The sequence below is a fragment of the Ammodytes marinus genome (assembly GCF_949987685.1).
Source record: "Ammodytes marinus genome assembly, chromosome: 8".
In the NCBI taxonomy this organism is placed as follows: Eukaryota; Metazoa; Chordata; class Actinopteri; order Uranoscopiformes; family Ammodytidae; genus Ammodytes; species Ammodytes marinus.
This window is the reverse complement of record NC_137212.1, coordinates 1,563,104-1,580,123: the sequence shown is the minus strand read 5'-3', so window position 1 is coordinate 1,580,123 and position 17,020 is coordinate 1,563,104. Positions and strand designations below refer to the sequence as shown.

Genomic DNA, 17,020 nt, shown 5'->3' with positions numbered 1-17,020 from the left:
GAGTTCAAAGAAATATCCAAGGCTAAATTCCTTGCCCAGCTAAACCAAACACGAGATATATTCCTGCTAAAAACAGTGGGTTTGTGTGGAGTTAGATTTTTTGATATTCCTTCGTATTCTCATAGACATAATTTTTCAATATTATTACTAATTATGATCACCAGTGAGCTTTCATGATTCCTGTTAAAAATGTATTCGCACTTTCTAAATTATTTGATGGAATGGATAAAAATCTGAAAATAAACACACACCTTCTTGGGGGTTGGTGATGCTCTGAATTTAAATTGTATTTAGTTTTACAATTGTTATTTTCCAATGACTGTGTATGGTAAAAAAAAGAATATCTGTCTAGTGTCAATCACGTAAAGAACACTTCAAGTTGAAATTCAAAGTGTGGCCAGGAATCGTCTACGTTTTGGGGTAAGTCCTTATCTTTGAGTTTCTTACCTTTGTCTTTTGGAATCGACTTCATTCTATTTTCCTCACTGAGTAATTCTCCGGTTTGGTAAAAACGAAGAGATATATTTGCTAAAAAGCAAAGTTAAACCAAATTTGCTGTGAAATACAATGACTTTGTATTTTTAAACAACAACCCTTAGCCGTCTACCATTATACTCAATTACCACTCAATTTATATATATTTAGCACCAAATAGCTAGCATAAAAGGTCCAAACATAAACAACACTATCAAAGATAACATAGAAAATTATCGACTAAACTAGCAACCCTGAAATGCCGGAATTAGGACTAGAAAACTGCATTGAAAATCACGACATAAAAATAGAAGAAAAATATTTAAGGTTAAGTATAATGATATAACATCTTATAGTTATCATCATTTTTGTCCCGTCAATAGACTAAAACAAGACATATTTATATTTCAATGAAAGTGTACAGAAAGTGGAAAGATTGTTTTTTACTTAGTGCTGTTCTATCAAAATGGTGGATAAAATGTCATGCTTTAAAACAATATATATTAGAAATAAAAGGAACATATACTGTGCAATGCATTATTACTGATGATGGAAAACTTTTTTAATGTCTAAACTACTATCAACAAATTATATATATATATATACACATATACACATCTATTTCTTGCTATTTCGTAATAGCTAGCATCTGTTGGAAGTTATTAAATAAAAATCACTCGACATACAGAATACAGAATTTACGGAACTGAATGAATTGAATACTCACCAATAATGCTTCTACGACAGCAACGAGAAAATAGATTAAAGCCAAATGTTGTTCGCCTCCCTACTGCGGTGTACCCTGCTATGCTGGTGCCCTGCGACCATCACCACTGTTTTAAAAATGGCTGTCCATGATTAAAATAAAATATCAAAATAAATTGAAAGCGTTTATATTTTTCTGGTTATCTTTGCCTTTTGTTGTTTGTTGTTGATCCGATAATATATATGTTGTGTATGTATTGTTGTTTTTGCTTTGCATTTGTTTGACTCAACATCATTGTAAATTGAGGGTCATCGCTCAATGATCTCTCGAGTATAAATAAAGGTTAAACATTTTTTTTTATCTATGATTGTGTTCCATAGTGTGGAATGCAAAGACACTTACCTGCACAGCCAGACAATATTCTTCTCTTAAATGTCATTATTGTATATTTGAGGCTTTTATGGTGTTTTATGTCTTAGCATAAAATTGTTCTTTTTCACTATGTTTACATGGACCCATCCATGTTTTGTTATTTGATTTTCTGTGGCTTTTATCAGATTTTATTATTTATATGTACTGTACATTTTCTTACCATTCTATGGCCTTTATTTATTATGTACTGTTAATGTTAGTATTGCTTCAAGATAATATTTTATTCACTATCATTTTAGATATTTGAATTAAGAAATATATATATACATATATACAGCATATTGTGTGTAGTAATCAGGGCGGCATTGAAAAGAGTGCTCTCAATGGGCCTCCCTGAATAGATAAAGGTTATAATAGTTATAATATTTTGTGTTTTTGCCTGTGTGAAGCACTTTCTGACTTTGTGCTCTTGAAAGGTGCTATAATATAAAAGTTACTCACTTCTTAGGAAGGCTCCATCTTCTTGAAGATTGTGGGAACAGAGGGCACACCATCACGGGCAATGAGGGAGGCTTGATACCTCAATGTCTGTTGATGCTTTACTGATGGTCTTCCTCCACTTCAGAAATATTAAAAAGTTCCTTGTAGCACCTTTAAATGACATTTGAAGTTAAAGTCATTGCACCATTTTTTTCACTGTTCTACAATTTCTTTGTTCATTTCATTTTTATTGCAGTTTTTCTTCACTAATATTTAACAGTATACGTTTTGAATTAAACGATCAAATCAATGCCTAACAACTGGCATTTCAGAATCAGAATCACTGTATGTGTGTTGCTGCCATCAACTGAAACTGTCAAGCACAGCCGTAGGCTTACAGCACCCCCTAGTGTTTGGATGAGTACACAACATACACATTAAATATATGGCTCTAACTCATAATGTTTTTTTTAGTGCCAAGAATGTCACTCACATACAAGGTGCTGTATGCTGTGGTCAGACTGTGCACCACATAGAATTCACATGAACCTTGAGGATATAAGTAAAAGGCAACCTAAAAAATATAAATAGAATATTTAGAATAATATAATAAAGGGAGAGGATATGTGCAATTGCCTATTTTTAAAACGAGGAGCTGTAGTACTACAATTGTGCACGAGATCTAAAGCTTGCAGTGAAATCGAGTGAAATACAGTTTGAGCCTTTAGCCTACCAGTGACTAATTTAAAACCATATAATATTGGATACAGTCAGTCCTATACAAAACATACAGTCATAGTTTGTCACATCATTTGCAGTGGAAGAATAGTATATAGTTGTACATTTTGTTTCTTTGCAGAATATTGTAATGTATTTAATGCAATACCAATGTTGAAGAGAGTCTGTATCAGAAGCAATGCAGTTTATCCTCCTCATCAAAGCTGCTCTAAAACACAACAAATGTAGGCTACTCAACCTAGCAAAGCACGGTCACGTACATGGAAAAATGCATACAGTTGAACGGGACAGTTAAATGTTCTCAGTTAGGCTATGTGTTTTGGGCGATCAAGAAAAGAGAGTAGCCTCGTTTGAGAAGGAGCCGTCTTGCTAAGACCTGCGCAGTTATGATGCTCGTCTTGCTGAGCGCACAGCATTATGGTTAAGGCCAGGACACACCGGTCCAACTACAGACCGTCGCCAGAAATTACTTTTTGTCCGACTTGAACCAGGTCTAAAATGAAAAATTAATACCAATATGTATTGGGTGTCCGATTATCCGGATTATCATCGAAGGATAAAAAATACTGTTAAAAAATTAAACATATAAAAAAGCGAAAACAAAAAAGACAGGCTCGTTCATTTTGCCCTGTTCAAATCAAACAATTACTGACTTTTTAAGAAATTTTAAGACCTTGAATATCAAAACCAAAATGTAATAACTTTTTAAGACTTTTCAGGGATCTGCGGCTACCCTGGTCCTGTCCCTCAAGTCACACAGACACCGGCAAATCTCACATACCCGAAAGAATCCCAAAAGGAAAATCTGCCGCTGCAGAAACCTGCAGAAGTTGAGGAAACTTTTGAAGCGGTGCAGGCAACAGCACCACTAGGGGCGACCAAAGAAACAGCTGTGGTAAAACTTTTTCTTTATTTTATTCATTATTTATTGCCCTTATAATGTACACTTTCAATTTCTTCAGTCTACTGCATATTGTACATATTGGAGAGAAAAAATTCCACATATTGCACATTTAAATTTTCTTTACTTTTTTATTATATTTAATTTTATGTAGGGGAGAACGGGGGAATCTGAGGCATCGGGTAATGTGAGCCACCCCCTGTATCTAGGCAACGGAAAACATTTGTGGTCATGTGAGATATATGTTTTCAAGCCCCTCTCATTTCCCCTTGGCCCTGAAAGAGAGGACCTCATGGTGCTGTGGTAAGCATGTTTTTTTCACCAAAATAGGTATTTTGCATGTAAAAGTAAATTTTCTTGCTGTCAACTTAATCAACTGTTGTGCCAAAGCAAATGTATTCAAGAAAAACTTCTATCATACGTGTTGATGAACTACCAACATATGAAACCATGTGATGCTGATAACTGAAGATTTGCCTGAAATGCTAAGAGAGGTAGTTTTTTCTCAAATTGTGGTGGTGGGGGAAAGTGAGCCACTGTCTCACTTTCCCCCACCATGGGGCACAAGTTAAGTTTAGTCTTAAACATATTTTAATGTAATATTACATGACATATGTTTTATTTTAATGTCATACACATTGTAGAAAAGCCATCATGCCAAGGAAATACACCAGGAAGACGACCTGGGGCAACCACACGGAAAGAGCACCTTCTCATCTTTCCCTGTAACCTTCAGGGCTGGAATGTAGAGTAGGCCTAGTTGTAGAGTATGGCTGATGTTATAATCCAGTTGGGTCTTCTCCTGTGTTCTGAGTCCCAGGCTGTTCTCGCTGGTTCTGATTTTCCTATGCTTTGACCCCCAGACACTAGCTGGCTCTAAGGGTCCTGTGTTCTGACCCCCAGACTGTGTTCTAATCTAACTGGTTCTATATTTCATTTGAATCTTATTAAAACCTTTTGAATTATAACGTGTTGTATTTGATTTTGTTCAGAGTTACTTTCAAGTGTTTAGAAAATGTGCTTTGCTTAATTGACCAAACCCCATCATTCTTTTACTAGTCCGACATTAGTTCTGGAATGTGTGGCTAGCTTTCAGGATTCTTACTGTTACAATATGTGTTGTTATGGTAGTTTCAGAGTGGAAAAAGTAAGTGGATCAGTTTACCCCACAGCTGGGGTAAAGTGAGCCACATGACAACTTTTTTTTAAACAATCATATTTTCACTGCCCTTTGTCTTGAAAAAATTCTTCTAATGCCCATTTCTAGGAAACATCCTGAATTAATGGGAAATGTGTAAATTTGAGTGATAAATCATTTTAGCTTGCTTAGAGGGGAGCAAATGTAAAAAGTGGCTCAGATTACCCCGTTCTCCCCTATACCGTTTTGTTTTGCCCTACCTTTTGCACTATTAAGAATTTATTTATTGTAAAAATGACTTATCTTATTTTACAAAATGTTATCCTCTTGTTCTTATTGCACCCTGGATTGGAGACAAACGCAATTTCGATTCCTCTGTATGTCTGGCAGATAATTTAAATTGATAATAAAGCAACTTTGACATGAAACTGTCTGCTTATGTGGCAAAAATTAAATGAAAAAGGTGTATCAGTGTATAATTAACAAAAAATGTCTGCTCTTCTGTACCTCCAGATCCCAGCTGTTGTGATTAAAAACATCCTGGATAAACTTGAAAGAAATGACCTAAAATCTTTTAAATTCCAACTCAAAAATTACAACAGCAATGGCTACACCGCTGTTCCTCAGGGCAAATTGGAAGACAGGGACACCATGGACTACGCCACGTTAGTGACAAACTACACGGCTGCGATGAGGCTTTATTGGTCACAAGAGATATTCTCAACATGATATGTCAGCTTGATATTGGCTCTCAGCTCAAGAGGGACATGGGTAAGAAAAAAAATTAAAATTAAATGTTCACTTGCTTAGATTTTTTTTAAATACCATGTAACCCTACATTAAATTGCCAAATATCAAATTTTCCTAAAATATTATTTAATGTATTTTCCAGTGTCTACCTGTCAGCTATATACAGAATTAGAGCCTACAGACTTGTATTGTTTTTTAGAAACCTATTTTGTCTGGTTATAATTATGCCTTAAGTATTCCTGCTCTTTGGTCATCACAGTAGCTGTTCATTTGTTAACTCACTCACTTCTCTATTGTTTACACAGGAGCAAGGGAGTGGGGAGGACACAGAAGAGTCAGAGTCACCAAGAAAAAAATAATCTTGTATTTGTTTTATAAATGTAGAATACACAATCATGCTTTAAATACCAATCCTTGCACTGTAGTGGCAGCCACACCTTATATGATAAAGTCTAATTTTTTTTTTTTATACGTTCACTTTGTACTGTCTGGCAGTCTATGAAAAAAAGTTGAGCCTGGCACCACTTCTACCACAAAGCAGTACAGTGACAACTGGTTCATGGGCCATTGTGTGGGAAATATCTTAAATCAAAAGTTCTTTAAAGATAATTGTTTGGCATTGTTGCTTTATTGGACGGATTTGTAGAGACAGAAGTGAAATGAGTCAGAGAGGGGAATACATGCAGAGAACTGAGCCGGGCGGGATTCGAACCCGGGTCTGCTGCAGGGCCTGCATCTCTTTCACCTTTAATCAAGAGTTCTTAAGAATCAAGCTTGTATTTGAGAGTTTTATTATAAACCAATATACTTGCTCAAACAGGGTTAAGAGCAGAGGGACAAAGAATTCAGAGTTATGTCAGGGGATATATGCTGTCTGCGCTTGTTGAGGCTTCACAGGAAACAAGATTAGCATGTGGTTAGTGTGTGAGGCCAGTTTCCTCAGAACAGGATGTTTAGCTGTGTTTGCAGAAGAAAGATGTGCAGCTCTGGTAGCAATGACAGGAAACACTCGTGTCATATACTCAAAAGTGACAATAAAATATGCAGGGGGTAATTATGAACATATATGTGATAAAATCCACAAGCTACCGTTTATGACCAATAAAAATGTTCTATAAAAATCAAATGCATGCGAATGGCTACGTTTTACGTAATGGACATGGAAAATATTCTGTTCCCCTTGTGATTGTCATTACATCCTAAAATATGATTGCTGCCATATTGTAAAATGCTGACTCATTGTGTTATAAACCACTGTGCAGAGTTTTGTGTTTTGATTATATTTTAAACTCATAATATATTCCTTAAACTGGACTTCCTGGATCATGTGTATTCCTCTAACCTGTACATTGGAAGCAACTCACCCTCATACCCTCTGCTTCGCTATTTTCTGTCTAAACACAGCTTTACTGTTCAACAGGTTTTTACTGAAATACAATAAACAATAATCTGGCACCATAACTGAAGGACTCATCCCTTCTGAACTCAACTGTCTGTGAGTGGGTGTGACTATTACTTTACAACTGCAGGCACAGGGAGTAATGTAGGAGGGATGGGCTAAAAGTTTCATACACAGGTTTCGGCAACACAACGTTTTCATCTCAGCAAAATCTACAGCCAATAGATGAGTGTAAAGTTAAATTCCAGGGGAGATGGTCAGCGGTTGAAATCTAGTCTGAGGTAGGTGGAAAAAGTCCCTGGCTGCTTATAAATATTTCTTAAAGCTATATTGATATACATTTAAAGGTAAGGGAACCTCAAAACGGTGTTAATAATGTATGATTTCTTACAGTAGGCGGAAATGTCATTCATTCTCTTATGTTGTTTCTTTGCCTGAGTTGTATTATCTTTATTTCCTGATTCAGAGGCTGAGATTTAAAACAGTTTGGGAACAATGCTCCACCAGGGCATGTCCTTTCGTGTCTAGACTGGTTCACAAATATTTTATCATTCTGAGGAGTTTCTCAGTTGATTTGTGTATGGAAGTATATGGGGTTTGACACTCAAACAGTGTTCAGCACAAACTAAGCTTTTATCAGGTATCTTGTTGGTTTGCACTTGGTGAAGCTGCTCTCCAGTATTTTTCTTTCAGTTTTTTTAGGGCCGGGTATTACATTTTGGTAAATATATATATATATATACATAGCGGGAGCTAAGGCAAAGAGGTGCAGTTCAGAAGTCACAATACAAAACTGGATGCACAGGTTATCGCAAATAAAGGCACGCCTCTATGAATAGCCGTAAAGTCTGCACTCCCATACAGAAGTATAAGTGCGTGGTAGAGGAGCTTGGCTCTGCCCACAGGCAAGGGTGAGATTGTGTAAGAGAGGTAATAAAGAATGAAGTAAGAATGCAATCAGGACTATAAATAATATTAGAACATTTAGGGCCAGTTTCACAGACATGGATTAAGCCTAGTTCTGGACTAAATTGTACTTTTCAATGGACAATCTCCATTCAAATTTCCATTTAGTCCTGGACTATGCTTAATCCATGTCTGTGAAACTGGCCCATAATCTTACCCTTATATTATCCTACTGCTTTGTTTCCTCCTTACTCTGTAGTTTTTCCTAATTTGAAAACAAGTTCCTATTCAGAATAAGGTTTTAGGCCATTGCTAAAAGACGTATCAATGTATTGTATGTTTTAATACTAGTTTTGATTTTTTATCATACCTGAATGAATCATACCTCGTGAACTCAATTGTATGTCTGGCTGTGACTTTGATTTAAAACTGCTGGCACAGAAAGTAATGTGGCAGGAATGGGCTGATGTCTCACACACATTTGTCAGCAATAATAGATGAGTGTATGGTTATCTTCATGGAGAGATGGTCAGTGGCTGAAATCCAGTCCGAGGGAAATAAAAGTTCACTGTCTGCTATTGAATCTTTTTTTCTTTGGAGCTGTCTTGATATAAATTTAAAGGTTCTGGTGATTTATTACAATTGGCTTGTATAAGTCATGAATTGCACAAATGTTGTTTTTTTGCCTAAATTGTATTATCTTTCTATTCTGGTTGGTTCAGTGGCTGAGATTTAAAACAGTTTGGCTGTATTACATCAAACAAATACAAATAGGGAACAATACTCCTCTGGGGCTTCCCCACTCGTGCCAAGACCAGTACACACACATTTAAATGCAGAGCTTGTTATGTCATTTTGAGGAGCTGTTAAGTTGATTTGCATATAGATGTATTTAAAACGTTTTCCAAACTTGTCCGCTTGGCCAGTAGATCAGGGCTTACTGGCTCCCACTGGCAGCCAAAAATAAAGGCTAACTTTTTTCCCCATTATTCTGGTGAATAATTTGGCATACAACAGTATTACCACATTTGGTTGTTTTTCTTTAGTTAATGATATGAAATTCTTTGCTCATACGCATAAAATAAAACTAGGCATATATTGGATTCGAAGTCTGCAACGGCTGAAAGTATATGGAAGAGTAGACCAAGTAATTCAGATAGATAGTTTAAATATGTTTTTATTTGTGATGTTAACCCAAATAATGGTCAGTTTGCTTGTACACACAAATAAAGTTTGGTGGGAACAAAAACAAATCTATCCGTACTAAAAAGGCATGATAAAAAAAAATTCCAACAACTGTTAAACTGCGTTAAAATGGCATAAATGTAGATGGTGTACTTTACTGTGCTTCCTCAATGCTGTTCCCCGTCTGAATGAATTGTCACAATATAAAACTGGATACACAGGTTATCGCACATAAAGGAACGTCTCTATAAATAGCTGTAAAGCCTGCACTCCCATACAGAAATATTAGTGTCTGGAAGAGGATCTTGGTCCTGCCCTTAAGCTAGGGTAAGGTTGTGGAAGAGAGGTAATAAAGTATTAAGCAATAATCCACACAGGAGTATAAATACTAGTAGAATTATTATTCTTACCCTTATGCTACTGCCTTGTTTTTTCCTTACTCTGAATATTTTACTCATCTTAAAACGAGTGCTGATTCAGAACGTGGTTTTGGGGGTATTGCTAAAAGACTTTTCAATTTATCGTATGTTTTATTATTAGGTATGATCCTTAAACAAAATCATAACTGAATGACTCATCCCTTCTGAACTCAATTGTCTGTGAGTGGGTGTGACTGTATGACTGTATCGCTTTAAAAACTGCAGGCACTGGAAGTAATGTACCTGGGATGGGCTTAGGTTTCATACACAGGTTTCGGCAACATCATTGTAGGCATTATTTTTAATGCGTATTAACGTTTTCATCTTGGGAAAATCTACAGTAAATTGAAGAGTGTACACACTTACACACAGAGATGGTCAGTGGATTCAATCCATTCCGAGTAATAGGTGAGAAGTCAATCCATTCATGGCTGTTTACATTTTTGAATTATTTTTTGGACCTGTATTGATATAAATTTAAAGTAACAGGAAAATATAAAATGTATTAATTATGTATGGAATCTTGCAAATGTTATTCCTATGATTGTTTTTGCCTGCATTTTATCATCTTTATTTCGTTGTTCAGAGGCTCAGTTTTAAAACGGTTTGGCTCTGTTAACTCTTTCTGAATTAATTGTATTAAAATAAATAAAAAGGCAGCTGATAAATGCGTTGCTTGACACTGTTGTAGGAGCACATTTAACATTTAACAATTGTTGAATTTGGAGCTTGTCCCTATCTATTTTCCAGACTGATACACATATACAGTACTTTAATGCAGAGCTTGTTATGTCACTTTGTGGAGTTAAAGGAATACTTCACCCATACAGAACCGGCGTTCTATCATTATAAAATCACTATTATAATATAATGAATTAGGTTTTTCTTCCCTCAGTCTTCCCTTATAGTCTTCCCTTGGCCCAGCTGTCCTGTTAATCCTGACCCTTACTGTGATGTCACAAGAAGGAAACTGTACGGTTAGACAGTGAGACCATAAAACACTCTTACTGCCTTTTCTCAGGCTAAGATGATACGATTTCAATTTTTTTTGCACATTTATACTAAATAGGATCTCAGAGTTCAATACACCTTCATATTCCCACCGGTGAAGTAGGTCTTTAAGTTGATTTGTGTATCTACGTATATAGGTTTTGATACAGCTCAAACTAACCTTTTATTTGGTTTCTTGTTGGTTCGAACTTAGTGAAGCTGCTCTGCAGTGTTTTTCACTTCTGGTTGTTGGAACCTTATCTGGGTGTAAAATCCAGTTTATGGGTGTGAGTGTAACCTTTAGACTTTGCCAATGTTTGTCCATTACTATAGCTATCTAAAACACAAGGCATTGTTTTTCCATTTAAGTAATGCATATGTTGGCATCTACTTGAAACAACAACACCGTCCCGGACTTTCATTAGACAAAACTGGAAATTAGTTTTTGTTTTTATGTTTTCTGTAACTTCAGATGCTTTGCATAATACTGAACACGTGTATAGATATGGTGGACATGTGATTGTTATCAACTTTGGTGTTACTGTGTTGGACTGATTGAGTTTTGATGTATCATAAAGTAAGGTACTCTAACCCATGACCCTTATCTCCTTAAATTACAACCTAATTATACTTGTATCAACTGTTACAGCAATATTAAATCCTTCTAGTTCCAGACTGCTGAACTATTTGTTCAGCTAATGATTGTTTAGGTGAAGAAAAAAGTAATTACTCATTCTGTACAATACATTTACATTAAACACACTTGTAAAGTACTTTTAAAGATGCAACTTCTTCTGAACTAAAGAATTTGCTTTGATTATTCCTAAAACTAATTGTAACATCAATTATCATAATAATAGTGCATTTTATAAATCATGATCTCCATTCTCCAGGTACCATCAGAATGATATTGATCAAAATTTTATTTTTAATTGTTTTTATCATTATGTTGAGGTGTAATTTACATATTTTGTATTATTATTTTTTATTAGTGTTTCGTATCTGACTGGACTGCAAAGCGCGATGCACATAGCGTGCAGGTGGGGTGTGAAGTGGCAAGTAATACGTCCATAGTACACGGATAAGTGCGGCCCAGCAAACCCCCACGGCCGGTTTCAATGTGGACTGTTAGGGTAAAAGAAAGGGCGATGTCCAACTCGAAAATACTTGCAGCGATGCAATACTTCAGCTCACAAGTCTTGTCTATTATTACCAGCGAGACTCGCACGGTGCTGCCGTTTTTTTCTCAAGTGAGGAATAAATAATGTTTTCAGTTTGCATAATACGTTTGAAATTCATATTCACTTTTGTGAGCATTTCAAAATCTGATCATCCCTGAAGTGTATTTCATGGTAGAGACGATACAAGAAAAACAATGGTCAGATATAATTTTGATATAAGGTGGCCTGATTGATTCACCACGTCAACTCATGCACTAAGTAACATGAAAGAAAACACACATAGGAGCCAATGGCTGTACTTAGGGAGCAAAGCGCTCTTTCGTTGTTTGAAACATCTAAAAAAAGTAAAAGTTTACAATGAAATGTAAAACATAGCCTACTGTTTTTGGGTTATTTTTATTTTACTTTAATGTCACCAGAATGCAGAAAATGATGTCTTTGAATATCAAATGTGGTGTAAAAAGTGATATACAGGCTCCACTTGAATGCCTATTTTGAATGATATGATATTCCTTTGATTTATTTTAACTTTGAAATGTTTTTTCCTTACAGAAAGTTGTTTCTTTCATTCTTCTAATAAATCACTGTTTCATTTTAGGTGATCCGAGATGAGACGCTCAACAACAAAGCCAACACCCCCGATTGAAAAATGGACCAAGGAAGACGTCCACCATTGGCTAATGACAGAGGTCAAGGTTCATGAGACATGTGCAGACACATTCTCTGAAGAGGATTGGTCAGGAAGCAGTTTATTATATTGTAAGAAGACAGACATATTGGACTTGGGAGTAAAACATGGTCCTGCTGTCAAAATCAAATCTTACCTAGAGAGTCTGAAAAAAGGAGTACAGCATGACTCACAGTCACCAGCATATGTAGAAAACTGGACAAAGGAGCAAGTGACCCAGTGGTTGCTGCAGCATGTGAATTTATATAGCAAAAATGCAGAACGTCTCCAAGAAGAAGACGTGTCTGGAGATTGCCTGGTTTGCTTCGAGAAGCAGGACTTTCTGGACCTAGAGGTGAAAAGCGGTCCGGCTCTTAGGATTCTGGCAGAACTCCGTCAGTTGGACAACGAATCAGAGCCAACACTGAAACCCATCCTTCACACTGGCACAGATCAAAAAGAAGCTGCAAACCCCATTACGCCTGACTTAAGTCTGGCTCAGGCCATGACCGCAAAACAAGAAGAATCGTGTATCAAAACTGATTCAAAAACAGACAAAACGGTGGAATATAAATCTGAAAAAGCTCAGCAGGCATCAAAGAGATCTTTTGAGAAGGACGGAATTCAGCCTCCAAAGCCACAAAACATAGGAGTCAAGAGGAAAGAAACTATTGTGGTAAATGTCTATATTGTTTCAAATGTCAGTATATGAAATATTGTATCCTGTTAATAGACTTAAAATAGTACACATAACATAAAAGTCCCTAATTAGACAAAAAAGGGGGGGGGGGGGGGGGGCGCTCGTGGTATAGTGGTTAGAGCGCCCCCTCTCCCCCAATAGGGGCTCAGTCCTCAGAAGCAGATGACCACAGGTTTAAATATGGCCCTTGGTCGACTCCAAACTGTGTAATAAAGGATAAAATGCCAAAAAATAAAAAAGTTTCTTCTAAATATTAATTTATGTTTCTTCCTGCAGACCAAAGTCCTACCAGAAATACCCAAGATCACTGTGGAGATCCAGGGAACCCTAGAAAACCTTTCAAAAACAGATATGAAAAAATTTCACTTCCACTTAAAAGACTACTCTAAATCCAAGCAGAAGCCTATTCCGTGGGGTAATCTGGAGGACAAGGACACCCTCGACACAACTAAATTAATGACTGACCACTATGGAAGCAACGAGGCTTTACGAATCACAATAGACATCCTCAGAATCATCCCTCAGTTGGACCTGGCTCGTCAACTGGAACACAACACGGGTAAGACACCAAAGTAACAATATATTCAAAGAGTGATGTTTCATTACATTGGCCTTAAACACATCCTTAGTATGATTTTCCTAATAAACAAAGTATAGTCATACAAAAATAATCCCTCTCACTTTTGATCACTTTTGCCCCACTAGAATGTTGGTGTGTGTTTATCTGAGTCCCCTCCCTCAAGCTTTAGTTTGCTTTGCTTTATGTTGTTTTGTTTTTGCACAAACAAGACACTTCTGGACTAAACCTTTGGCAGCAGTTGTGGAGTGGTGTCTAACCCTCAACAAGCACTTCAGGGGCCCAAGCCGTTAAAGCCTTTGGAAACCTGGTCTAAAAGAGTTAATATCAATATATGATAACAAAGTTGGGTTTCTCAATACATTTAGAAAAATCTGAAAATAAATGTTCGTAAATATTATAACACTTAAAGGCATCATAGGAGATTATCTGCAATATGCACTTTTTAATATGTTGTGAAAAGTGCTTTTTACACCCCAACAGCAATAAATGACTTATGGGCAATGAAAAAGAAACGAAAAACCCCCAAATTCTGTACCTTCTATAAACCTGTTAAAATGCTGACCAATCGGAGACGATGGACCCGTATCTAAAGAACCAATCACAATCCTGCGCGTTCTCTCCCCTCTGTGTGCGAGCCTGAGCGCGTTCACGGAGGGCAGAGAAAGCGTTCGTGCCATATCGTAGTAGGCTACCTGGCAGTGGACTAGACCTAGTGGAAGTAGCATAACAAGCTTACACAATGGAACCTACACAGAAGTTACCAGAGGTGTGGACTCGAGTCACATGACTTGGACTCGAGTCAGACTCGAGTCATGAATTTGATGACTTGAGACTCGACTTGACAAAATGTAAAGAGACTTGCAACTTGACTTGGACTTTAACATCAATGACTCGTGACTTGAGCCTTTTGACTTGACAAGACTTGCTACTTTCCCCAAAACCCAAAGATTAAAAAGTAGGCTATATTTTTAAGTAGGCTACTGCTCTGTATCTTTCATCATGTAGCCTAGTGTAGCGGAGGAAACTGGTGGATGTCGCCTACCGGTACCGCGCTGATCTGCTTATCACTGGTTTCACTGGTTTCACTTCAGAGGTGTCGGCCAGAACACCACTTAAGGCCAAAAACGTCAGACTATAAGCATGAGAAGAGGAGTATGGTTTTTCCGCTCTTTATTTTCCTTCTTTCACAGGCACAGCAGCATAGATCGCAGGAAAAGAGACACAGGCTTACATTCCGCTCGTGAGGAGACGTTAGAACAGCTGTTGCGACCTGCGAATCGCGGCCGTCAATAACATCCATAAACTGTAACTTATAACAGCGATCGGGACTGCATGTACTTACTCACACACGGGTGATTCACATAAACACGTTTCAACTGCAGGGCTCCAGACTAACTTTTTTCATTGGGTGCACCGGTGCGCCTAACTTTTTCATCTAGGTGCACCAGCATATATTTTGGGTGCACCAAATTAGTGCTGCATGAATTGGAGAAATGCGATTATAGTGGCCAATATTGCGATTTGCGACGCAATATAATAAATGGTAGGCTATTATGATTCTACTTTCTTGGTTTTCAAGGAAGATTTGAGAATATTGACAGCTTCGATACCTGATCTCAATTTAAAACAAGCACATATTAAGAATCAGTGAAAATATAAAAAATAAAGCTTCTACTAGGCCTATACTGTTTTCAAAATAATAAAAATTATAGTTAAAAAATGTAATAAAAAAAAAATACTTCCCCATTAAAATAAATGCATTCCTCCAAAGACAATAGTCTCTATAAGCATTATCGAGTCTCCTTATCGATCCGGGTCTTTATCGATACCACTATCCATACTTTTCTATTATTTTGTTGAAAGATAACTGGTATTATTGCTTTAATTGCCCATAAGATGATCAGAGCTCAAGATAGGATGTTAAACAGGTCATAATTCCATAGTTAGGCTACTATCTATTTTATATTGCTGAAAAAACAAGTTTTTCACCAAAACTGTATTATTAAAATTTCTCTCCAAAAAACAAATTTTTTTTTTTTTTTGTTACATTTGAACACACCATGATGACCTTTTATTTACCTTTGCCTAAAATTTATATTACCGAGGTGACCTGAACACAACACATTTGACACCGTTAGCAACTTTTTTTTAAGCTAACTAGCTCTATATCACATGCTATATCCTGCTGATTTTAACATGGATTTGAAAACTGGATAACTATTTTTAACTGACAGGACTTTCTACACCGTCCGGTTGTATGATAACTACCGCTGCTTTGAATGACTGTTGATGCGCACGGTGCCGACTCTCCGAGCCCGTCTGCAGCAGCAGCTGTGCGCATTTTTTAAATTTTTTTGGACTACAGGTAGACGGATACTGAGTTGAAGGAGTTTTTTTTCAACCCAAAGACAGTTCATGGTAGGCAACTCTTTTATATGCCTTTGTTTTCCGTCACAGTTCAGCGTGGATGCTGCTGCGCGTCGGCGTCCATGTTTGTTTGTTTACTCTGCTGTCGACTCGGCAACCGTCTTGCACGCCGTGTAGGTGCGCGCGCAGATACACACACACCGACACACACACACACACACACACACACACAAACTGTCAGAGGGGCGCTACCAAAAAGACGAGAGCAGCAGTTGGAACGTATAGACACGCGCGCACATTTATCCTACATTGAATCGCAATCGCAGCAGCCAATTTTGCGGTTATGTAATTGCACTAGCTGCTCACATCGCAATTAGATGAATCGTGCAGCACAACACCCAATATTACATTTAATATGACGTGATCAATTTCAGGTGCACTGGTGCGACCAGTGGAAATATCTGGTCGCACTCCACAGATTTTTGGGCGCATGTGCGCCCAAATTAGGCGCACTCTGGAGCCCTGAACTGTGTCGACTACTGCGGCAGCATGCGCGCTCACACACCTGACCGAGAGAGAGAAGAAAAGGAACTTACTAGACAGACCCTCCGGCCGACTGACGTCACGGCCACTAACTGACAGCTATACTGTCATCCACACTGAACAAAACACATCTTAACACTCTATAAGAAATAACAACACTGTAACCTATAAACTTTGGGGCCTTTTCTGCATGTAGCCTATGTGTGAGTGTTTGTGTGTGTGAGTTAAATGTTAACAATCACTGGTAAACAGTGCAATTGGGAAGTGCAGCCAGCAGCGCTCGTGCACGGCTGTGTGTCGAGGGGTGGGGGAGGGAGTCCCGAGGGGAGAGGGAGGAGTTAAACGGAACTCCGAGGACAAGCTAATTTCAAATCATGCTAGCTCTCTCAGATCGTACAGTATAGCTTTAAGTTAAAAAAAACTTTTCAAATGCTTTTCACTGTCAAGATTGTTTGACTGGACTGTGTGGCTGCGGCCGTTTCATAGTTTTTATAGTAACATTGGGCAGAGAACTGCTGTGCATG

General features: G+C 37.4%; 1 protein-coding gene across 3 annotated transcripts in view; it reads left to right on the top strand.

Annotated features, from left to right (window-relative positions):
- Nucleotides 1-7,122: 7,122 nt before the first annotated feature.
- The window catches only part of LOC307254391 (sterile alpha motif domain-containing protein 9-like), a 32,609-nt gene continuing 22,711 nt past the window's right edge, over nucleotides 7,123-17,020 (top strand). For 2 of the 3 annotated variants that reach the window (XM_080032772.1, XM_080032770.1), the window contains exons 1-3: nucleotides 7,123-7,239; nucleotides 12,238-12,982; nucleotides 13,283-13,565. In XM_080032772.1, the coding sequence (XP_079888898.1) occupies nucleotides 12,248-12,982; nucleotides 13,283-13,565 (1,018 nt within the window). In that variant the 5' untranslated portion in view covers nucleotides 7,123-7,239; nucleotides 12,238-12,247. Of the gene's footprint in view, nucleotides 7,240-8,396; nucleotides 8,428-12,237; nucleotides 12,983-13,282; nucleotides 13,566-17,020 lie in introns of those variants that run through there. The other variant, XM_080032771.1, reaches the window with a different exon arrangement.